The sequence below is a fragment of the Melozone crissalis genome, unplaced genomic scaffold (assembly GCF_028551555.1).
Source record: "Melozone crissalis strain CALT ecotype California unplaced genomic scaffold, PUWL_Pcris_2 ptg000007l_1, whole genome shotgun sequence".
NCBI lineage: Eukaryota > Metazoa > Chordata > Aves > Passeriformes > Passerellidae > Melozone > Melozone crissalis.
The window spans coordinates 7,952,940-7,978,710 of NW_026535785.1; the positions used below are offsets into that span (position 1 = coordinate 7,952,940).

The 25,771-nt window shown below is 43.5% G+C and overlaps 1 protein-coding gene across 1 annotated transcript in view; it reads right to left on the reverse strand.

The window, feature by feature from the left end:
* Positions 1 to 23,313, reverse strand: part of GLG1 (golgi glycoprotein 1) — a 78,576-nt gene extending 55,263 nt beyond the window's left edge. The window contains exon 1 of the mRNA XM_054296284.1: positions 23,002 to 23,313. Within this exon, the coding sequence (XP_054152259.1) occupies positions 23,002 to 23,313 (312 nt within the window). The remainder of the gene's footprint in view (positions 1 to 23,001) is intronic.
* Between the last annotated feature and the right edge of the window lie 2,458 nt (positions 23,314 to 25,771).

A 25,771-nucleotide genomic window follows, 5' to 3' on the forward strand; every position in this document is an offset into this window, starting at 1 on the left:
CAGCTCAACCTGAAAGCAGGCTAGAATCCAGCAAGAAAAATCCTTATGATCCATCTCAAGCCTTGGGAGCAGCTCTTACCCTAAGAAACCAAAGACCACAAACCTGTGAGGAAGTTACACTTACAGGCTGACAGAACAGCTTGTCTGACTCTAGAGTAATTTTTGTAAATAAATAAATAATTTTTTTTTAAAAGGCCCAGTGTGCCAAAGTGACTGCCAATTCTTCAGGCAAATTGGATGAGAAATGAGAGTGAATTGTGGATTAATGTGTTTCAGGACTTATTCTGAAGTCTTCTGTGCTCTGAACTCACCTTCCTGTGCTAAATGTACTGCACGGCCAAAAAGCTGGTTTGTTCCTCATCAGTTATATTTGTCATTACATTTTAGGGCACAAGACTTGCAAATCCAGCATTTTGCAGGTAACCACCAAGTTGTAAAAAAAGAACAACCACAAAGGAGCCCCTGCACCAAATCCAACTTAAACCACTGCCAGAAAGGCTGTTCTGCTCTGACTAAGCTCCCAGGCTTGTTACCACAAGCACTAGATCTGTAGTTTCCCACAGATTCACACATTTGCAAGTAATTTAAGATATCAGAGGATTCAGATCATTGCAACTTGCAAAGCTGCTTCTCTGAGTACAAGCAGTGCTACCCTGTTGTAGAATCTATGGTCCTACCTCCTCCAGTAACCAATTGCTACTGCACAAGAAAATAACTGCTGACAGAAAATCAAGCTGCTCCTCTTGTTCTTGCAACACAAAATTGGAAAGATAAAGAATAATTGAAACATATCTTTTTCTCCCATGCTTTCCAGTGATCTGTCCTTCACTGCTCCAAGGCCTCCCATTCCTAGTGAAGTGCTGAACAAGGATAACCTGATGAACATGCAACCAGCAGTAAGCAAATGAGAGCTCTGCAACTCCATAAATAAAAATTGCTTCTGGAAACCAAGATTAATTGTGGCTTGCTTTTAGGAAAGGAGGAGGTGGATGCAAGAGGCTTTGCCTGGTCTAAGGGGAAACACTAGCTGTGTATTTTTAACACAGCAAGTTACCACAAGTACCCAGTTCAACTTCAGAGCTGGAGGACAAGATTCAGCATGGAATTATCACACATCTGGGATAGGAAATTTCCCTACAAAACCAATTGCACAGTCCTGGCACTAAATTTGCTGACTTTTTGGACTAAGACACCCTCTAAACACCCAGGTAGTTTCCCACACATTTCTGGAAGCCTGCCTCCTTCCATGAGTGTGCAGCAGGAAACCTTGTCAGGACAAGCAAGATCCTCCTAATGCAGGTGGGGCTCACCACTGGAAGCCAGTTCTTACTGCCCTCTGAGATAAGCAAATCAGAGTTAATCCATCAATTATTTGAACTGAAGACTTGATCCCTCTTCCTCACCTTCTATTTAAAGTTTCAGAGGAAGCAGGATTAGCAGAGTGAGGCTTTGCACTGTGAAGACAGGAGAGGCAGAAAAGGTGTGGGGTGTTCCTGCTGTACACAGCAGCAGCACAGTGCAAAGTGCAGACAGGCAGTTTGCTGAAATGCTTTAACTCTTCTCAGGCTGATTTACAGCATCTCCTGAAAAAAAGTACAGTCTAGGCAAGAACACCCCTGAATTAAAAAGTAATTCATGCTGGTATTTTCAGAAGTCTTTCTTTTTACTTAGGCTCATTAACAGCCTCCATGCTAATCTGAGCTACATTTTTTTTTACAAAAGTAATTTTGTTACTGCTTCACCCCACCTTGTTAGTACAAAATTTCAGACAGATTCACTTCCAGACACCTTTACTGGTGCAGTTTAGGGATACTTGGGATGGGGCAGATTGGGACTGACCACACACACTCCCACTGTTCCTGCCAGAGCCAGCTCACAGGAAACAGGATGACAACCTGCTCTGGGGGAATTCAGAGAGCTGAGTCTGCAAACAAAACATTTCTTAACTCTTTGAACTGACTTGCACAACTCAAAGTGATTTTTTCCTCCACCTAAAAATAGACCAAATTTTGTGGACAGTTTGATGGTTCAACATAATTCTCCTACAAAGCTCAAGTTTCAGCTGCATTTTGATGAAGAAAAGGGGTTTTAAGCACTTTTTTGCTTCATTTTTTTCACTTGAAATTTGCCCACTTTGCACAAAAGGTTTCTCTCAACTGCCAGCATAGAAACAAGCTGTGATGCAAAAATCAAGTGGAGTTTTATTGTACCTTATACAGCTTGTGCCAAAATGTGTTACTAAATCAGCTGTTACAATCGTTGGTAGTAGGTAATGTTGGCACAAAGATGCTGAAGAGGAAAAATAAGATGTTTTGCAGCATGCAAATAAACAGATGCTTCAAGGAAAAATGTACAACCCCACTTTTGACCAGACCCTTACTAAATTAATCATCTCTACCTGTTAGATCAAAGTCACTTTCTAAGTATAAAATCATACAGCTGCATTTAATGAAAACCCAAATTTTAAGTGATGACAAGCACTAATAAATATGCAAATTTCTTCGTTTAGTTGGCACGTGTAACACTAGTACAAAAGAAGTAAGTTATTTCATTAAACACTGCAATTCCTCTGGGGAAATAACTGAAGTAGCTCATCTTGACTGTTTTCACGACAGCCAGTTTTGGTGAACCAGGGCTCTAAGTACACTCAAACGACTCCCTGTGTGAGGCAATAACATCAACATCACAAAATTAAAACCTGTTCTCTTTAAAGTGAGACAAAGGAGCCGTCTGACAGCAGGTTGCAGTAGCTTTCTCCAGAGGGAACTGCTCTGCAGGCAGCTGCAAACACAAGGCAGACAGAGCTGGAGCTTTAACAGATGCTGGGGATTTCCCAGCCTAACCCATATTAGCACTTTGTATTTGCAATCCTGATTTCCAGCACCAAGCAGTTCATTTGCATGTTAATTAGAAACAGGTCACCAGAAAATTGCACCAGACAACCTTTCTGTACTGACTGGAAAGGACAACGACACATTTCCATAAAGTCTATATCCTTCTTTTAAGGACATTTTCCCATCCAGAAGTTTACAGTATATCAGGGTGATCCTTTCACTGACTGAGCAAGCATTTCAATACCTGCCTATCTCAGATCTGGAAAAACTAAAACTGGTTTAATATCAGACATCTTATGAGATGAGCAAAACAAATATGCAAGTCTGTGCAATGCTAGAGAAAATGATGGTAAATTAGTCTAACCAGAAAGCCTCCTTTTACGACAGTACAAAATTAAACAGAGTAAGCCTGAAAGAAAAGCATTGTTAGAGTATGCCAGAGAGAAAGCTTGGCAACTGGTTAGGTCTATGCAGCTCTCAAGCCTGCACAGCTCTGCCCAGCAGTCACATTCACTGGCAGTGGCAGGATTAAGAAGACAGGAGGCAGCAAGGAAAGAAGGTGTTATGGACATTTTAACTTTCTGGAAACACATTCTATAGCATCCTCTCTCTTTGAATCTTCTTTTAAATGCTAATACTTAAGAGTACTATGCTTAAATCAAATGCCCCTTCAGCTTAGTTGTAGAGGTGTTATGTTGCCAAGCCTAATAAAACTGAATTACCGCTGCTGTTTGTCATACATTAGACTCACTGGCACCTCAGCTTCTGAGAAATCATTTCATTTTCTCCAGAACTTCCAAGACTGGTCACTTAACATTATCAGACAATAACTTTCAATTTATTTCAAAATAGACAGAAATACTACTACAAGGCCCTACCTCATCTTAGCACGACTGTTATCTTAAATTTTCAGGACATCCATAAGCTGATGGACTTGAATAAAGACTTCCAGATAATGAGGTTCATGTACAACTTTTGTGCTTCTAACAGGCACTCTCAAGTGTTTAAGACTGATCTAAGAAGTCTTTCCCAGCTCCTTGCCCATTTTGCCTGTGGGGCTCAGATGCTGCTTGGAGACCAAACCCACTGAAGCACAGCAGCTCAAACCAGGCTCCAGGATCCACTCTGCTCCACTCTTTACAAATCCCCATCTTTGTTCATCCTGAGCACCATCACCAGTGCCACTGCCTGAGGAGCTGGGCTGTTCAAGTTAAAGGTCAATCAGAGTTTTGGGTCCACCCTACAACCTCCGGGTCCACCAGGAGTTCAGTTCAAAGCTTGGTCCTGCCAGCAGCTCAACTGGCTTAACTGAGCACAGCAACAAGACATGGCACAAGAGGGCCTCAAAATCCAGCAAAGGAAATATTGCATGCAAACACAAACTAGTTGAATAAACTAAAACTCAAAGATGTGATCCACAATAACCTTGCAAGAGAATGTAAAGCTGCTGTGAGATTCAAGAAAATAATTTTATACCACCTGAGCTGACTGCAAGGTTGATTTTAAGAAGCACTAACTTTTGAACTACTTGCAGACAATCTGCAAAAGGAGTCTGCATACAGTGACACATCCTGACATCTGGTTTTAACATTGAATTAAGCACATATCTGAACACAACCATCAATATACCAACCTGTGGAACACCAGCTGTGTTGCCTCTTTAATAATACTTACATCAATGAATACAACTGCCAGTAGATTACCCATTAATAAAAAAACCCAAACATTTGTTTCAACTACCTAAGAGGTTGAGGAAAAACATAAAATCTACATAAAATTAAGCAGTAAAGGATGAAAACCAGGTACTGCTACTGTGCTAACTCATCACTTCTGTTCCTAGGAAGTCTGAATGGCTATGGCCTTTTCTACATGTTTCCTAGGAAGAAACATGATTTTTCACCAGCACAGCAGCTGCCATTGGAAATCCAAGCAGATACCAAATCACACAGAGAGAAAATCCTTCAGCCAGTACTTGGGATCTACACTAGGAATTCACTGCAGTAAAACTACTGAGCAGATTTGCTTGTTCTCAAAAGATTTGTTCGTATACTTGAAGGCTTTGATGTGATCACAGCTGTACAGCAGCTTCTTTGCCTTCAGAAATTCCAGGAGAATTGAGGTGAAAAGGGTATTAATAAAAAGAAAAAAAGAAAATCAGAAAACCCAGCAGCTAGAAAACCTGCCTGTATCTGATCCCCACCTTCTTGCTGGAGACTAACAAGATTGCAGGAAACAATCACTGTGATTACAATCATTTACTGAGGCTGCTCATAAAGGCCCCATAAAGGCCACAAGGCAGACTGGCTTTGAATTGCATGAGCACAGAAAGCCCTGAAGAATGATAATTGTGAAAGAATTGTTAAACTTCTGCATACAAAGACATCTTCTGGTTAAGGTTAGATCTTGTCCCTTCATACCCACCACTGGATGAAAGGTTTCACTCCAGCTGATATCCCCTGCCCACCCCTGTCTTTTTATATCACTGCCTCAGGTCATTTTCAGCACGGGAATGTGAGCCATCATCTGAAGCCACTCCTCACAGAGAACTGACTTGTTAGTTAATTTTATCTCTAGTCATGCTTGAGCAATCTCTTGATAATGTAACAGGGGTTTTTTCCTTCTTTAAACAAGAGATGTATCAGTAATGAAACAAAGCAGACAAGAGTTAGGCACAAAAGCAACAACATTAAATGGCAGATAAGAGAACATGGAAAACCAGCTCTACAATGACACTAAAGTATAACATTCCAACTTTCCCACTCTTTTCCTGAGAAATATGGAGAACCATGTTTATTGGCTATTTTTCAATCTTGTGATCTTTCCAAGAACTTCAAGGAAACAGTTGCTAACACAACATTACACAACTGCAGCTTTCAGATAGCACAGAGTGGGGGATCTGAAATTTATGAGAAGGGTGTGTTTGATTTTCTGTAAAAGGGGGAAAAACAGGATTCTGCCACAAAGTCCCATGATTTCTGTGTTATCCCTTGCCTCTGTTTGCTCACTGCCTGCTCCAGGAATTTCCCTCTTGCAAAGTTCAAGACCCAGCCAAGCTCTGGTTTCTCTGGCTGCAAGTGACAACTTCCATCTCAAGTTTTTTTACCATATAACAAATTTTGGGATGTAATTAAAAAGCTTTTGAGCACGCTGTTCATACCTCAGAAATGGCTCCTCAAACTAATTGCCAGTTTCAGTTCTGAAAAGCTCCCAGGCAAAGAATCCACTCAGTCAGCCCAATAACCACTAAATTATTTCAGTGGGAGCCTGTGAGGGTTTACAGCCTGCATCAAGACCTAGAGTGTGGAGTTTGTGGGTGGTTTTAAGTTAGTGTGACCTGACCTTCATCAATACAGAGAACAGTACCTGGGATTCCCTTAATGAGATCACTCCTAACTTCCTTTTTCAAGGACCATGCTGCTCCTTGGGCCCCTGTGCCACCAAAGCACAGCAAGAGGGCAAGGCTTTAAGTGGTACAGCATTAGTGCATGTGACAGCTGCTGAAGCCTTCCTGTGCACAGCCAGTCAAAGCAGGGGGCAAAGATACTTTAACATTGATAAAAATCAGTGTTGCTACCAAGGGGGGACCAAAAGCTGCACTGGGTTGAACACAGGCAGGAATAAAATCCTTCTGTCTGACAGACTTGGCAGTTGTCACACAACACCAGGAGACTGCACAAAGCAGCCTCAAGGAGACAGTGCTGCAGGTTGTTTGCTGAAGAGTTACCTTTCCTGAGCTTGGTTATGCATTCATTATCCACTTGCACACAAGGGGATGTATTAACTATGAACACACAATGCAGTTTTGCTAATTAGCTCAATCAGAAAAGACTAAACATATCCCCACTTCCTTAATATGAACCAATTCAAAGACAGTAGTTTATCCCTTCAGGGTAAGGCTGCCTGCCTGACATTTCTGTTTAATATTAATGTTGAGTCCACTGAAATTCATACACAGTATTCTGAAGAAAATGAAGGTTCTGAGTAAGAGGTGGTCTTTATTTAGGTCACTTGCACCAGCAAGTATTGACAAGAGCTCTTTCCTCTCTTAAAAAACCACACCCAGCTGCTTTGTCACACTCTTACACCACAGATTATTCCAGAAATTCTGTTCTGTCCTAGTATCTGCTCCCTTAAACCCATTTATTCCTTTCCACTTCCCACTGAAGATTCACAGTTAATACTTTTGAAAATGCTGAAGTCTTCAGCTTTAATTTACAGACCATCTCCAAATATTACACAGCCCTGGTGAATCAGAAGTCTACAAAGCAAATGACTCCAGTTGTTTTGATTTTATGCAGAAGATTTAAAATACATATATGTGCAGGGTTTTTTTAAAAAACAATCTGCAAGCAGTCTGAGATCTCCTGGGTATTGATCAAGAACTTTAAATAGAGTAATTAGCCAGGGTTCATTAAAACATGTTTTCATTAGCTTCCCTAGATATTTAATCTGAATTAATTTACCCAGCCACGTGCCCCAGGTACAAATTTTAACCCCCTTAAGCCCAATTTCCTATAGCATGGACATCTTTTCCTATCAAGGCTTCACCAAGTCTTTGCCCTATTTCCATTCCACTGGAAATGAAAAATCTCCTCCTTGACTTTACTACCACACTCCTCCCACATGGTCTGGACTTGCAACCTCAGTCACCCAGGTTTTACCTGGATGAGGTGACACTGTTCAAACCTCTCCAAGGATGAGTTTATCTGGAGCAGGGACTGCTGAACCACCTGAAGCCACTCCTAAGCACTGGCACTCACATTCACGTGCACTGAACTCCCTCCCATTCTCCCTGAACAAAAGCTGTTGTTCTGTTCAGTTGCCCTGGCCAGGGGAGCAGCAGCCTTGAGCAGTGAAGCAGAAAACTGTTAGAAATTTATTACTCCTGGATTTAATCTGCTTCTGAGTCAGATCAGTGCCCACTCCATCAGAGGCCCAGACTCCAACTGTTACCCATCACCATGGCTTATGATGGGAACATGCAATGCCTAATCCTAACACCAATGCCCCACTTCCCCTCCAGAGTTTGGTGCTCATGCTAACATGAGCATGAGCACCCATAAATCCTTTTTTAGAGGATTTTTCTCTATCCACTCAGCTCCAAGACTCTTAACCTCACCTTAAGAGAGGTGAACACCTGAAGCAGCCTGGCTTACCCAGTAAGCCATCACACCTCAGCTTCTCCTGAAAACATTCTTCCTGGGAGTGTCACAAGGCATGACAGAATAAAGCCAGACATGGCTTTCCCAGGAATGCTCTCTCTCTCCACTCTGCAGAGGTTTTAACACATCACAAAGACAGCATAAAAAGCGGGACAAGAGCAACAAATGTGTATCAAGGGCTGGCTGAAGCATGAAAACCTCCAGGGAATGCTGACCTTACAAACAGGGAACTAGTAAAAGGAGAAAAAACCTACAGTAAAAGTTCATTATAAGCTTTTAATCATCTTGCCCTGATACAGGATAAATAAATACTTGGTTCAGAAGGGAAAAGCCTAAAATAAATATATAATTGGCCCATATTATTACTGGCACTACTGAATGCCACAGTGTGCAGTGTTAGAAGTGGACAAATTTAATTTTCTACCAGCTGAAACACAGCACTATCCACTGCTTCCCCAAAACAGCAAAATACATCTTTGAGACCATCCCTTCTTGAAGAATGAGCATTAGAACAGAGAAAAGCTCTGTGACCAAACAGATTTGCCTCATTTGTTTCCAAACCACTGCAGCAAGATCTGAGGCTGCAAGAGCTGCATCTCCTACTTGAAAGCTGTACCAAACATGCACCATTTTATCCAGAGGAATCACTCCCAGGAGAAGAGCGGATCACCTCATTCAGAAACTCGTTGAAACATTTCTGGATGAGTGACCAGACAGGTCAGCTCACTCCCTAAACAAACAAAAGAAAGACTGTTACTAAAGATATCCCAGCTAAAGCTGTTTCTCCTTCTGGGAATAGGGAAATCCCAAATCCTCACAGGGCAATTTTAGCTCTAACTGCTGACACATCTCTAGAATACATTCCCCACCTGCCACAGAACTCACTACTGAATTGGAAGGTCCAATATGGTCCTTCATGTCATTCTGCAGACAGAGCCAATTGCCTCTGCTCTCTACAAGAGTACTGCCTCAGATTTTCATGATAAACTATTTGAAACACCCACCAAAATCAACATTTAGGATACACTTTCCTCAAAAAAAAGTAAATGGTCAAACAGCATAAAATCAACTGAGGAGTCTTTTTGTTTTTAAGCAATAAAAAAGAACAGATAACTCACAACTTGTTTAATAGCTCAGAGGAAGAAAATATACTCAGGTTCACAAGGGTATTCTGCAAAAAATCAAACACCTTATGTAAAGCTGAGCCCCACTCACACATGTACCAATTAGTCAACTACAGCATCTCTCATCCACATAAGAGATGCACATCATTTTAGTTCTGCACTCAATTTATTTAAACTTGGACAAGCCTGACACATGCCAAGATTTAAAACTCTTACACTTAATTTAACATTTCAATCCCACACATCCTACCCAAGCAACCAATCTCTGAACACAAAGCAAGCCTGAGGGACTGGGAGTGCAGCCCCCCTGCTCCACTCACCCTAAACCATTTGATAGGATGTTATGTCATGTTATTCAAATCCAAGTGTGACTGACAAGACTCTTCCCTCCTCCAGCAGCTCTCCAGGGAGCAAGGGTTATTTTGGTAACTTTATCTGTTGTTTTCCTCAGCAAGCACTTTCTTCTCAACAGGGAGTTTCATTGATAAAACTACCCAAATACATCCAGAGTGTTACAGCCAAGGGAGCACTGCAGAATTCCCAAAGTCATGAGCATATTCATCACACATGTACCTCAGGCTCTTACACTCCCAAGTAGATGCACTGACTGCTGCAGGTTACAAGCAACTTCATCAACATTTGCCAGAAACTTGGCAAGACACATCGTCTGGAGAATTTGAGGACAAGCTGCCTGTGCCCCTTCCCTCCTCCACAACTATTCCCAGGGTATCTCTGTCGCATTAAAAGGAGGAGCTGCAGTTTTCAGGGAAGAAGAATGCCTATGGCAATCAAATCCTAAATATTTACCAGGCATGTGAGTATCAAAACTAAGAACAAATACATTCCTCCACACTGCTGTTTCATGAGAGCCTCAGGCATTTTCGTAGAGAAATAGTATATTACTACTCTTTTAGTCCTCAAATTTCTTTTGGACTAAAATACACAGCACATTTGTTCTAAAAGAAGGATGAAGCACCATTTCAATCCCACAATGTTTTTAAGACTCTGAGATGCTGCAGGCAAAAGAAATTGTTCCATATTTTTACAAAGCATTTCCATGGATTAAAGCTAGCAACAGACTGTGAGAAAGGATATGGAACAACAAGTAACTCAGACTGACACACAGTGTCCTGTTATCTTTCGATACAGAAAGTCTTGCAAGAAAATGTTAAACATGTTCATATCTTTTACTGTAAGGAAGAACAAACAAAGAATTATAAAATCATTCAGGTGAGAGACTAATAAAAAAACCCCAATGCAGTCTGCTCATGATTAAGAAGAGATACCACTCATTCCCAGGACTGCAGGGGCAAAGCTCAACTGTTTCAGAACATATCACACTGAAAAGCAAGAACAAACTCAACCAAACCTCACCTCTGCTCATGGCAGGGAGACAGACACTGCCAGCCCACGCTCCCAGCCTGCACACCATTCCAGGGCTGCCAAGTGCTGGAGCTCAGGAAACCCAAGCACAGTTATTTGAACCAGCAGCTCCCAAAGTGCCACAGGATCCTAACACACCTCTCACCCAGGCAAACTGGATGGCTCCACAGGAAACTCCACAGAAATGGTAACTGATGTGGAAGCTGCTCTCCTGCTCACACACCTTGCTCAAGGTGCAAGATGTGCTTTAGTAAGGGAGCAGCTAACAACTACCACTGCCTGGAACAGCAGGACAGAAAGGAATTTCTGTATTCTCCAAGTCACTGTTATTCTGGAAGTTTCACCTGATTGTGTTCCTCTTCCAAAGAAAAGCAACATCTTTCTGTTGTTACCATGTCCAACTTAAAAGCTTGGAACTTCAAGATAAATCCTTCCATGGTCAAAATCCCAGCAATATGCTATGAGATCCAAGAAATTAAAATCAAAGTCTCTTGTTTGTTTCTCTGCAAAATGAGTATTTTTCCCAGCTACTGCTTTCACCATCACCACCAATTCTGTGATTTTATCAGTGTTATCAGGAATATTACAGTCTATTTCTCTGAAAATATGTACTTTACAGATAAGAACAAGCTGGAATGATTGTTCCTGTACTTTGCTCTGGAAAGCCTTAATTAGATGACTTGACTAGCATAGCTTTGGATTGTTCATTTGAAGGATATGAAAATTTCCAAGCTAAAACAAACAACAACCAAACAAGAACAGTGCCCACCTCGGCTGTTAATGATGGCTACAGGCTCAGATGCTCAACACAAGCCCACTGCTCTAGTATCCCATGAAAAGCAGGAGTCCCAGCTGGAAAACAATGGCAAAGAGCATTGTCTGCCTGTGGCTGCATCCTCTCAGCCTCTGCACAGCAGTTTCTAGAAGAGAAAACCCTGACATTGTCCTTCCCTCTGCTTCAAGGGGGCTTCATGACAGGGGAAGTGGCTGTGCTGTTCAATTCTCCATCTGCCCAAACCTCCTCAGACAAAGATTCTCCTCTCCTGACAACCCATGCAGATTCCCTGTCCACAGGGCTTCAGATTCACCAGGAGGAAGCTCACTGCTGAAGGCCTGGATCCAGGTCTGAAGTGCCACCAATGGATCAAACCCCAGAGAGGTGTGACCTGTGGGATCTCAGCACAGCAGTCCTGATGTGCAGAGTCACCAAGACAACCCTTGGGGGGCTCGGAGGTCCTGGAACGTTGCCAGAAGTGTTTGGTGGTTAGACTTTGATCCTGCACAGGAGACGACACCTGTATGAGGATGGGAGGATCTCATGGTGAAGAGATAGATTAATTATAGTGTGAAACACAGGTTTTAGAATCTCGGTACAGGGGGGTTCTAGGGAGACAAGATGGAGGAATTAGGGCATGTCCTGTCCTCCTTCTTCTTCTTCTTCTTGTCGTCCATCTTCTGTGGTGGCGGTGGCACTTTGGGATTGGTTCTTACTGAATGTGCACTTGTCAATAGGGGTGAAAGGTATTGGGGAGAAAAGGTAAATATCTTATACGTAGTTTTGGGTATAAAGATAAGTGACCGCCCCGGGGGCTCTCAGTGTGCTCATGGCTGACGTGCTGTGCAGACCTCTGTCGGGCCGGGAGAAAATATTGTAGATAAGAATTAATAAACACTGAAGACCAAGAAAAAACCTGAAGACTCTTCTCGTCCTTTGGAGCGCGGGCTGCCCCAAGGCCATCCCGAGCCTTTCCAGGCCATTAGAACAGCCAAGGAACGGGACATGACCCATTGGCAGATGGTTTGATCCAAAGGCAGAACAAAGCAATGAGCTCTACAAATGTGAGAGCAAACAGCACTGTACTCACACTGCCCACATTTTACTCATGTGCAGTGTTGTGATGGTTTTGAGGCAATATTTCAGATACTCTTCAAATATGATCTCTTGACATATTTTACAGCTTTTAATGCTAAAAGAAGTGTGTAACATACAAAGAAAGAACTTAGAAAACCATACCAAAGCCCAAAAGGGCTATTTAGGAGTACTTTTAGAAGCATTGGCTTCTAAAGTAGTGGATCATAACATAAGGCAGCCTCCACAAGTTTATTTTAAATGGCTCCTGAGGAAAAAAGCTCAGTTCAGAAAGACTCTTCTGATCCAATTTAAAATCATAACAATCACAGTGTATGAAATAATACTCTGCCTTAAAACTTGAGACAAAGATTTTAGGATATACAAAGATTCTCCGATATTGTAATGGCCTAACAGCCCCTAAGCTACTCTGCTATCTTCCCTTAACATCTTCCTTTTTTACCATTCTTGCTTAAATAGCTTCATACTAGGTTCACAGAGGGGATTTTTTTTAAACCTAAAACTTTGATCTCCTAGGCAAGATCCTAATTCCAAATCTGAGATCCCAGCAGGCAAAGCAGACATGTTTACAGTCAGAGATCAGACTCCATCTCTCAGCTGACAAATGATCACTTGAAGGTGGCAACAATATGCTGCCATATTATTTAAAGTTATTCATGATGTACAACTCTAAGCAATAGAAAAGTTTTGGATATTCAATTTTCCCTAAACCAATCCAGACACCACACTGGATAGCACAGCTGTGGTAGGATAAAACCCAGCAGGTGAAGTGACCAGAGCACTGATTCTCATCTTCTCTTCCCTACACAACAGAGAAATTCAAGTTGAATCCTCCTCCTGGCTTCATGCCAGCACCACACAGCCTACCTGAGCTCTCCAGCATTCTTAGAAAGTTTTCAGAAAATGTCTTTTTCAAGTATTCTAAGATACTGTGAACCCCAGTGAGTAAAATTGACATTAGAGGATAACATTTACTAAATAATCTTGGAGAGCATCACAAAGTTATGATAGGTTTCACTGGAAAGCCTCGAGGGAGGAAAGTATTTGGGGAAATTACTTTGGGAAGACCTGACATACAAAGAGAAGCATTTAAATTCCATCAGCACCCTCCCTAGCAGAACAAGTTTAGACTATGGTTTCATACAAGAGGATGCTGGAAGTCTTCACAAGTGCCTGGAGGAGGGGAGGGAAACCAAAAACCCTGCAGTTTGTGGTTTGCTGTATGTTTTTCCACTTTGTGTAAGCATTACCTGTGAGTTGCTCATGGAAAGGAAGCCAACATAGCCCCAGAGCACGTGAGAAGGATTTGATGTGGACAAGCTCAAGCCACACTGCTGAGTGCCTGAGCTGGAACAAACCCTGCATTATTCCAGGCAGCTCTGCCCAAGACAGTCCTGCTATTTCTGGAGTCAGAGGTGAGAGCATTATCAGTGATGGTTCACCATATGTGTATGTCTGCAACAGCACAGACCACAAAGCAAAAACATCAAACACTGCAAAGCTTTGTATTCTGTGAGGGAAGTACAGAATCCCATCACTCCTACAGCTAGCAGGACATACACATCTAATTAAGGCTATTAACAGGAACATTAAAATGAGTGTACATCTTTAGAGATGTGAATGAGTAGAGGGAAATGCTCCCTAGAAGCATCCCCTCCCAGGTGGTTCCTAGAGACAGGACAGGCATTCACCATGGGAGTCCCATTCCAGTACTGTGTTTCATAAAAATGCAGGAAAGATTTACAACATAAAAAACTGTTTCAGCCCTTTCTTTTTTTTAGCTTTAAAACCTGGTGCTGCTTCACACAACTGATCAGAAACAACTGAAGATGGCTGTTGATCACTGCCTGGAAGCTTCCAGTTAAAAACCAAGCAATGTTACTAAATTCACAAAATCTTTGACCTCTGCTGCAGAGTCAATTCTATAGGCTTCAGAAGGTACAGACAGATGTCAACCCAAATTTGAATACCTGTGTCACACAGAGATCCACCCCTCACACACCTCAGATGCTGAAGCAAAAACCATAATGTGCTCAAAAGGAAAGTCAAGAAAGGAATTGAGGCTGTTGGTTGAAGGGAATTTGTGGATGCCTCATCCCTGGAATTGTGCAGGGACTTGGAGCAACCTGATCTAGTGGAGGGTGTCTGTGTCCATGAGACAAGCTTTAAGCTCCCTTCCAACCATCCTATGGTTGTACAATTCTATCACCAAAAGAGCATCCAAGTCAACACAATGTCATAAGTGAATGACAAAACAAAGACTGACTAACCCATAAAACTAGAATCAACACTTCTCTGCACCTGCAGTTAATCGGGGCCTCATATAGATGGAGACAATTTGGACTAGCCTGTCTGAATTTTACAAGAGGATCACACTAATATTGATTTGTTTAGACCACCATGAACACAGCTGAAGAACTGCAGTCTCATGAACAATTCCTGTTGCAAATTATGACAACTGCAGAGCTGCAGTGGTTTTCTTTGAAAGTAGTTAATTTTTCTGACTTTGCAACATACACAGGCCACAGAGACAATATAATCCTAAATATCAACTTGATAAGGAAAGATCTTTACTGCAAGCTTCTTCCAGATGTTATTTCAACTCAGCTGAGAACAGCCTAACAAAAGCTGACTCAGCTCAAATCAAGTCTGGACTGTCACAGAAAGTCTATAAGCCAAGCAGGTTTGGGTTTGTTGACTTTTGTTTAATTCCATCAAAACCTTTTTGTAGGGCAATTACTTCAACACTCAGAAGAATGCATGCTCTGCTGAGTTTGTTTTGCAGTTCACTTGGTGCAAAGTATTTTACCCTGCAATAACAGAACAGTGTAGAAAAGAAAGCCTCAATTAGCAAACTACTGAGCATGATGAAGGCTGGTGAGCTTCCTATTAAGATTCAAAAGATCTAGACAGCAAACTTGCTACCAGATTAAGCTAGTCATTATTTTTTAAACAAAAGACTGCACATGTGCCTGATTGATTTTGCATAGCAGGGCTATAAGAGCTATTTGGTATTAACCCACACTGTTACATATAATTACTTAATTACATCAGCATAACCACTTACATTCTCAAAAAGAGAGTCAAAACTCCTGAGAATCAACTAAGGAAACTAAAAGAAGTTTTTCACAAAAGAGCACACAGTTCTACCACTAAGAAAGGACTAAAATACTCCAGGTATGTAGAGAAGCCAGGAAAACATTACATTAACTACCATTTGCCACATCAGCAATACTCAGCAATGCATTGCTTCAGGTAAAGATGCAAAAAAAAACCCCAAATGCAGCATGCAGTTATTTCTGTCCTGCATGATGATGGCCATTTTTCTCTATGGTGTTATTTGGGAAAAGGGACATTCCATGAGTACCATTAGGCTTTAGGTACTGTTACTAAAGGCAGCAGGTGCTCAGCTCAAGGCAAAATTGTAGACATTGCAAACAAGAAATGCACTCTAATGCTAACAGGTGAAACCTAAGCTCACAAAGCTGTAAGATCTACAAGACACACTTATGGAAAGGAAAAAAAATTAAATAAACTCATGCACAAACTCCTTAAAGACAGCATAGAGAAAAAAGACACCTCTAACTGCTGAAGGAGACTCCTCAGCTCAGAGCTGCAGACACTCAGACACCAGCATTCCAGGGCAGTTTTTATGAGTGTCACCCCTGCTCAGAAGTGAAACAGGATGGGTTTTTATCTCTTGTCTTGATGAAAAAAGGTTGCAATTATGCCACAAGCTAGCACCCAGGGAAAAGAGGATCTCTGCTCTTCACTTAATGCACTGTGATGGATACTGATAAACTGAGCATCCAGAAAATCAAGGTATCCCATGATAACAGAAAATTATCAGCTAACAGAATTGAAAAATTTTAGTGCCATAGCAACCAACTTCACAGACTTTAAAACTGAATTAGTCAGAAGATCAAAAAGAAAAAAACTATTTTAAAGCAAGATTTCAAATAAAAAGGCAATTACCTAGCCCTTTTATTCATCTAATTCTTTGGGGTACATTATTAGGAGGAATAACTGCAAAGCTTTTTCCAAAGCAAGTGTGCACTTTGCCAAGACCAAAGCAGCAGAATCCACTGGAAAAGTGGTGCCTGCATGCAGGAAAGCTCCACTATAAAGAACACCTAGTCATCTCTGCACAGGAAAACAAATCCAGCTCTTTATTTGCCAAGAATAATCCCTTTTCAAAACATTCTGTTCCAACCATGACAACCCAAAGCAGCACCAGAGAGATCTCCTTTCCTCCAGCACAAGGGAGGGACAGAGTGCATGCAAAACACAGCCTAGCTGTACCTGTCTGTACTAACAACTGACCAAGCTTTGCTTTGCAATCCATTCAGCTGCCTGGCTCAGGAAATCACCTCCCCCCTCAAGGCTTTCTCAGTGCACCCTGAGCCAAGCCCAGGCTGCACAGCCTGCATGGAACTTTATTCTTGCCCTGTATTTCCCCTCCTTTCTCCTTGGTATGCAGAGCTGCAGCAGGGCAGCAGTGCCAGCTCGCTGGAGGAAGCAGACCTGTAAGATAATCTCTTTTCCTGAGCCAAACATCCCAGGCCAAACTGATACACAACAACCAGCTACCACAAGTAGCAGCCTGCCAAGGACAGCACAGAATTAAGAAAAACAAATCCACCCCCTACAAAAACCTCACAAAAATAACTCTCTTTGATAAGAAAAAGGATATGGAGGACTAAACCTGTGCTCAGTGCTCTGTTCACAAGACATTCAGTCCAGCATCTGGAATGAGAGAGACCATCTTCCCCTCTATTCAGCTCACACATGGCTTCAGCAAGAAGAAAAGAATACTTTTAAATATTGCTACATCCTGAGATGAAGCCAGAGGCTGATGCCAAAGTAACCAACCTAACAACAAATCAAACTTTTAAAGTATATTTAGTATTTTACTTTAAGACTTAACTACAAAAGCCAGGAGGAAACTGGGCTTACACTATCCAAACACAAGGGAAAAAGAGAACCTCAGAATAAAAATGCAGCTGATCTGGGGTAAGAAGCCAAGCCTCAGGAGAAAAACCTTTAGTGCTCCTTGCCTTCCTGTTGCTCATGTGTTTTTCAAAACTTAATCATCTCATTCATTTCTCCTAGGTCCAGCGATTCTCTTCCATTGATTTGGATAGTCCATCTTCCATTTCATGAATTTTAAAAGCAGGAGGGACTATATTCACTATTCAAATTAATTTGCATCTACCACAAAGCATTGTAAATTCTTCATTAAATTCCATTTAAGATAGAACTGTATCTGAAAATTTCTAATTCAGATGTCACAGGCTTCAACTCATAGAGCCAAATTACAGAGCAATACTTAACTCAATCTCTTAAAATTGCAACACATTTTTCCTTTAAGTTAGCTCAACTCCAACTATACTGGTAAGAATTCTCCTTTTATTTTTCACAGGAAAGTAGCAGTTCTTAAACTCCTGTGTCCTTTTCAGATTGTGAATGATCACCAGGTCAATATCCTTTAGAAAGAAGGGAAAATGTAAGCAAAGCTCTTGGCAAGGCTTAAGGTACATCTTTCAGGTTTCTGATCATTGCCTTTAAAAAAACCCAACCCTTTGAGTGTTGCTATCTGAACCAATGGTAATGCTGTAGGCACTGCAAGAGTACCTCTGGAATACTAACTGCCTGCTCCTTTGCAATAATCATGATTAGAGAACCAGAACAGCCTCCATCCCACAAGCACAGACATATCAACCCAAGGAACAGGCAGCTTCCCACAACTTAAACAGGCTGTTTCTTAAAACAGCTCACCTGAAGGCCAGGGAGAATGCCTGGGGATTTTGGGGAAAAAACCCCACAAGTGCTGAAAGAGATGGTCAGCCCTGCCAGGAATGTGTTCAGCACTTGCATTTCCTAAGATCCAGCCCAACCTCACTCCTTGTTTAACCCACAGCCCTCAATTAGTCAGAGCTCTGGACAGGTAACCAGTCATTTGCTGCCACAAATGAGACATCTCAAAAAGGGAACTTTAAATGCCAGCCTCCACCTGTGCACAGGAAAACAGAGAGATGGAACAACAGGAGGACGTGCTCAAATATAACATAATGTCACACGTTGAGTCAAACAGAACCTTTCACTTGGAATTCAATAAATTAGGGAGAGAAAAAAGAGGAAAAATAAAGTAAAATGAGCTACTGTGACAGATCACACTCATCTACCTCAGTGCGAGCAAAAAGATTAAGGGAAGCCTTTACATTTCCAATCCATTTACCAAAAAGGTAGAAACACTAGAGAACCAGGACAAGGACTGGGAACACACAATTTTTCCTACCATTACAGTATAACCCAGAGAGATGAAGACCCCAAGCATGCATTACTGTCTGGTTTCTATTCTCCATCTATAATTTTAAAACAAGTAATTTCACTGACACTGTTTTATCAGATCACTTAAGGAGCTCAGGTACACAGAGTGAGGAATAAAACATTTAAATGGAAGAAATATGACAATTCCCAACCCTGTCAAATGGTACACACTCCTCACTCCATTAAGTCACATCAAATGAATTTTCTGGCCTTTTAGACCAACTACAACAGTGAAATAACAGGAAAAATACTATTCTTGAAATATTCTTGAAATGCACAGCCTTCATAACTTGTTTTGTTCTTAATACAATCTGCAGCACCAGGAGAGTCCTATTTTTTCCAGGAGGCAGAGCATTAAGGCTCAATTACACTGTCTTTGCCATAAAGGTGTTACCAAAGAAACAGAACCACTCAGGATGAAGAAAGTAGCAGGAGGCCAAAACTTTGATCTCTAATCCCATTTTAACCACAACTGTTTGATCCAGAAAAAATACTTAGCCTTTAATGCATTAACATGATACAGAACAATATCATGCTATAAATACTGCACAATCTTTCTAAGGGCAATGCTCAACAATTATGGTATCAAGTTCACTCACCAATTAACCAGATGTAATGTAGGTTCTAAAAGTAAAATCATGCTACACTAGTAAACCAGATAAGAGACTCACATTGGATAAGATTATTTTCATCCCTTTTAATGTTTCCCACCTCAAATTCAACAACTTGGTCATGCTTCAAATGCAAATCATCATTAATCAAGCAAAAATCGTTACCTAGCAAATATATTAATATTTCATGGGTGTATTTATACTTGAACCACCATGCAAATCAGTTTAACAGGCAACCCACAAAAAAAGGGCTTAAAGGCTGCAGTCTATGTTCAGTGAAATGCAAGCTCTGAAGTCTTTCCAGAAACAGGCTTGCAACCTGAATCCTTCCAGGAAAAAAAAGCACTTTGGAACACAAATTTTAAAAATATACACATACACTACCCCTTTCTACTCTTTTTATACCACGACATAGAATTATATGAATAATAATTAAAATCTTGATGACAAAATTTAAGTCACTCAAAACTGTAATATATCCAGTGCATGAATACTTCTGACAAGAAGGAAGTTAATTCATCTGCAAAATGCATCAAAAAATTGGAGTTTACTCTATTTTCTGATTATGGCCAAAAATGTTTAAGCTGAGTAGCTCTGACCATGACCATTTCCTTCTCCAATCAAGGAGCATCCTTCTACTACTAAAGGAAAGAGGACTCTGCACTACATTAATTAAACATTTCTTTGACTCAGTGGAAAAATCAGTGGTAAAAAGTATTTGATATCAGTCTGGGGATCTGACTATTTTTTCTTCAAGAATTCTAAAAATACACAGTGCTTAGTGCTAAGATAACTCTTTTGATAACACTTTAAAGTGACATCCTACCAATAACCTCCCAAAACCAACACTTTAAAATTTTCTGTTTGGGGGTTTGGCTTAGGTGGGTTTTTTTCATTTGTGTAGAGTTTTGGGTATGGAGTTTGGAGTTTTTTTACTATTTACTTTGTGTCAGACTGTTCTTTACTGAATATTTGTGTTACACTGCTTCTTACAACATTTGCCTTACAAGTTGGGCTCCACTGACTCAACACTCCTGCTCCTTTAGATTCAAAACTACTCAGTGAAAGCAAGGGAAGATGTACTTCAAAGACAGGCACTCCTAGAAATCACCAGATACTGAAACCATGAGATAGCACTCACACTGAATAACAAAAGAAGCACACCACCTCTTTTCTCTATATTTTATGGACTGAAAAAGAATGTTCCAAATAATTGTTTCTCCTAGTTATTCATATTTAGAAGTGTCCTAGCCTGCTTGTATCACACTAAGGAAAATCAATGGATAATCCTTATAGTAACATTCCCAGTTTCAAAGTGAATTTTCTCCACTTGAGAGAAACATTTCTTATGATAAAAATAAGATTACCTTAAACACCTAGAGAAAAAAAGGCTGCTTCTGCAGCCTAACTGCATCTAAAAATCTTACCTGCTCCTTGCAGCAGTGTCCACACACTGCCCTCACTGAAAGCATCACACAAAATAACTCCCCAGATCTCCACTTGCTATAGCCTGACTGGTTTTAAGTGGGCTGTATGACTCAGAATAGATCCTCACCCATTTTAAAACGTAATTGGCACTTTTCTGGTATTGTCCAAACAAGCAGTCAGATGCTCTGGAGTCAAAAGTAAAAGTTATATCAACAACAGCCCATATGTCACTTATTGTCACTTATTTCCTCTGCCGTCACCTCCAATGCAAAGGAAACGTCTGAGACAATATCTGACCCCATTCCCAGTCAGCTGAAATGCTACCCAATGTTTACAACTGATGACTTTTATTCACAGTCTAAATATCAAGTGTTAAACAGTAGAGATACACAGAAGTCAGCTATTTTCATTAATTTCTCAGAGCAGCACCCTGTGAAGTCATTTCTACGTCAGGATGCAGCCCAGCACATCGGTGTTACTGGGCAAACTGCTGAGAGTTAACACCAGCTGAGAGTGCTCTTTGCAGGCTGACAGACAAATAAGACAGAGTGGCACCTTCAGAGAAAAAACTCAATCCAAAAGAGTCCTGAGATGTCCTGTTGATGCCTGGGATGTCACCCAGAAAAAAACTCACCTTCAGCACTGGGCACCAGGCAGCACTTCAGCTAGACAAGACCAACAGCCAGCAAACTACTGACATCAAGGCAGGCTTGGGAATGGGAAAAGGAAAACCACAAGCAGACATAACATTCAAAGAGGGGAGTTCTCAGGAGATATGCAGAGCCAACATAAGGGTTTGTACTTGCTGAAAATAAAGCGTGATGCAAAACATTCCTTCACCTTGGATTTGATCTTATCCCTCTCCCTGCACAGCCCTGTGTACCAGCCCTGCACTCACCCCCCTCTGTGCTGTAACTCAGGAAAATGACAAAACTATTCCAGCAGAAAAACGATAAACTAGACCACAAAAGGGTTCACCTCGCTAAAATGGCAGAAAACCAACAAGCACTGGAACTGTGAAGAGAGTAGGGAGGGGCCATGCAACTGGAAAGAAAGGAACAACAAGAGCTTGCCTTTTTGGCAGGCTGGCAGCCTGTGAGGCACTGCCTGTGAGGTCAGCTTCCAAGATCCTCTCAGACAGGATGCCTACCTAAAAGGGGGCCAAAAGATCCCACACAGGGGAAAGGAGCAGCAAGGGGCAAGTTATTCATAAAGCACAAATGGGAGCATTTCATACCTGTGACAGATGTTGCAGCAGGACGCACTGAAAACACCTACCACGAGTGTCTTACTAACTACCCAACCAAAATTAAAACATGAAGTTAGATTAAAATCAGAATTAGCTTTGCATTTAAAGCCAGAAGTAATCACTGACACTTACTGGTTCAAGACTCCCTTTGATTAGAGTAACCATTGCCACTGCCATCTGCTGTCCCCATAAAAACGGATGAGAAACAAGCCCAGGTTGTTTCCTAATCGTGTTCCCTATTGGGCAAAACACCATTAAAACTGACCCATCCTGGCATTCCCGGACTCCGCAGCAGGGAAGCCAAGAATACACAGACCTCGAGACCACGACGGCTCACTAAAGGCACGTCCCCCACAGGCTGCTTCAAAATGAGCCCAGGAATGAATGAAAAGATGGAGCTGGAAGACTCGGAGGAAGCAACTCAGTTTTTTCTTGAACTGGACTTAACACTACTCACGACAGATGTTTGGGAACAACACAGATTGCCCCGTTAACCTCCCCATAGAGTCAGCTACGTCTAACGATTATATAGCGAGTTTCATACACGCACAACCGAGGACTGGAAAGCAGCCGCCTCTGCAGCCGAGTTCTCGGCGAAGGTGGGAACCTGAACGTGAAAAAAACATCTCAGGTCACTGCTGCTGCGAGCACGGCTCCTCCACTCCGCACTACGCGGGCTGGGCTCTCCCAGACCTCCAGGAACGAATGACCCCGCAAGGCACCGGAGGCAGAGCACAAAGCCATCCCCCGAGAGCGCTCCCTGCCCGGAGGGCGCTGCGCGGGCGGCAGCGCGGAGCCCCGAGGTGCGGATGAACAGGAGCTGCTCTCCGGAGTCCTCACGGCCACCCCGCAGGCAGCTCGCTCCTCCCGCGGAGCTCCGCGGCGCAAACTCCGATCTTTAAAACACAAACCATGAGGGGAACGCGGGGCGGCGGCGCGGCGGGGCGCGGACCCGGCTCTTTGTTCGCCGCCGCGGGCAGGCCCGGCCCGGCCCGGGGCCCGACCCTCACCTCGCGGACATCCTGCAGGCACTCGAGCACGGCGAGGTTGTTGGCCCAGCTGTGCTTGGAGCAGAGCCGCACCACGTCTTCCCGGCACACCGCCTCCTCCGACAGCTTCCACCCGCTGCCCGACCCGCCGCCGCGGGCACTCCGCGGGGCAGCCACTCCCGGCCCCCCCGGCTGCCCCGCTGCGGGCAGAGCGCCGCCGGGACCGGCAACGCCGGCAGCAGGGCTGGGCGCCGCCGGCCGCGCCGCCAGCGCCAGCAGCAGGAGCAGCGCCGGGCCCGGGCAGCGGCTCCGGACACGTCCGCACGGCGCCATCTTGGATCCGCCACCTCCGGCGTCCGTCCGCCCGCCCACCCCGCGGCACGCACGGCGTATGCAAATCAGCGCGCCCGTGACGTCGCCTCAGCGGGACGCGCCCCTTTCGTGGTGAGGGGGCGTGGTCCGTTCTGGCCCCTCCTCCAGCACGCGCGGTGGCCCCGCCTCGGCCGTTGTCGCCTCAGGAGGACGAGGCGCCACCTCAGGAACCACCGCGGCTCTGCGGCCCCGACGGCCCTCGCCGCCCCGCCGGCCTCCAGCACCTCTCTAGCGGCCCCGGTGCCCCTCGGCGGTCCCGCAGCCTTTCAGGGGACCCCGGCACCTCCCAGCAGCCCCGCACCCCCTCAGCCGCTCCGCAGCCCCTCAACGGTTCCCGCAACGGCTCCCGGATCCCCTCAGCGGCCTCCGCGACCCCACAGCCGGGCAGGGCGACGCTGCCGAACCAGCGGCGGTGCCGGGAGGCGAGGAACCGAGCCTGGGCGTGCTCAGCCTGCCGGGAAGGCTGCAGCCGGTCCCGCATCTCCCTCAGGTGTCCGATAGCTGAGGTGAGGTTGTGCCCGAAATCTCATTTCCCACTCGCACTTCGGCTGCCCGGGAGCTGAGGAGGTAGGAGACGTAATGGGGAAACTGAACTTTGCGGATGACAGTGCTAGTGAGCTGAACGAGGAACCGAGTCTGGACAAGGATGGACAAATACAGAAATACAAAGAGGAGTTACAGAAGAACGAGCAGAAGATGCAGGCGATCAAAGCAAAAATTAAGAACACTGAAGAAGAAATGCAGGAGATTAAAGAAAAAATAGAGAAGAATGAAATAAAAATACTGGAGTACAAATCAAAAATAGAGAAGATCAAGGAAAATATATGGAAGAATGAAATGAAAATACGGATGAAGAAAGGAAGACATGGGGAGATCGAAGAGGAAAGAAGGAACAATGAAATACAAAGAGATAATGTAACAAAAATATGGACAAACAAAGAAAAAATACAGGAGCTCAAAGATAAAATACACAAGAACAAAGAAAAAATACAGCAAAACAAATTAAAAATACCGAGGAATCCAGAAAAAATACTGAGATATGAAGAAAAAGCAGAGTGTGAACTAAAAGTACGCAACAACAAAGACAAAGTACAGGACATCAACAAAAAAATACAGAACATCAAAGAAAAAATACAGGAGATACGAGATGAAATGCAGAAGAGCAAACCAGAGGACGCCAAAGAAAAAATACTGATGAAGAATGAAGAAAAAATGCGGAAGACTAAAGGGAAACTACGGAAGAATTAAGACAAAAAATTGACTGGCTGCTAAAACACTGGAAATCTTTAATAAAATGCTGACATTCAACTTTCCTGCTGTCATTTCTCCGTGCTGAGTGCCAAATTATCAACTGGATTGATCTTCTGCCTATATGATCTTCTGCAGGGCCTGCCCTCTCCTGGGCTGGCTGGAGGGGATGGGACAAACCCAAGAGCTTGGGCCAGCCCTGGGGTAGCTGCAGGGAGCAGAAAAACACATTTTGGGGTTGCCATGAGATAGCTCATTTTTGAGGTTGGTGGGTTGGCTGCACCCCCTGCGCTGCCAGTGCCAGGCACTCTGTGGGCTGGGATTTGGCATGTCACACCCCATAGTGGCTCTGGGCTTTGTCCATGGGAATGGAGAGAAATAGGCTGTAGGTGTGATCAGGTCTCCAAAACAGGGTCCTCAAGGGCTGATCCCATTGTAGGTGGGACAAGTTCCTCCTAGAGCAATAAGTGGGGGTTGGATGCTGAATTTGGCGATGGATGATTTAAAAGCAGTGTTTGCAGCCACACAGCCCCCTCAGAGCAGAGTTTTGGGAATGCTGCAGCCCACTTTGCCCGAGCAGCCAGCCAGACCCAACATTTCACAGTAGAAATGTGCCTGTCCAAGTGCTGGGGCAGTGGCAGCAGTGGGACACAAGTCCAGCACCAGCTCAGCAACCACAGCTCCTGCCAGCATCTCACTGGGCCAGCTCACAGCATCTTCCTAGGGTGGGTTTGCCCCCAAATCTCAGATTTGCTTCCAACAGCAGATGGAAATGGGCTACAGGGTGAATCTCACCTTAATTTCACTCCTTGGTGACTCCAGGAGCAGTTTTCCCAGCACCAGCTGGCATCAGGCCAAAGTCAGAGGCCTTTGCCTGCATGCCAGGATGCCCCAGGGTGTGCCCTGGCTGGGTGAGGTGAAGCAGAGCTGCAGGGCTGCTCCCTTCCTGCCCCAGGCTGCCTCATCCTGCTTGGAACAAACCCTTCCCTTGGGAATGTCTCACCCAACCCAGGAGCTACCAGAACACCCTGAGCCTGGTGTGGCCACCAACCTGCAGCCATGTCATCCAGGTGAGGACAAGGGCACGAGAGGGAGGAGCAGAGTGTCCGTGCTGTTGTGTTTGAATGTCACACTAGGACACGGCGCTTGGGAGAGTGGCTTTGTGCTGGCA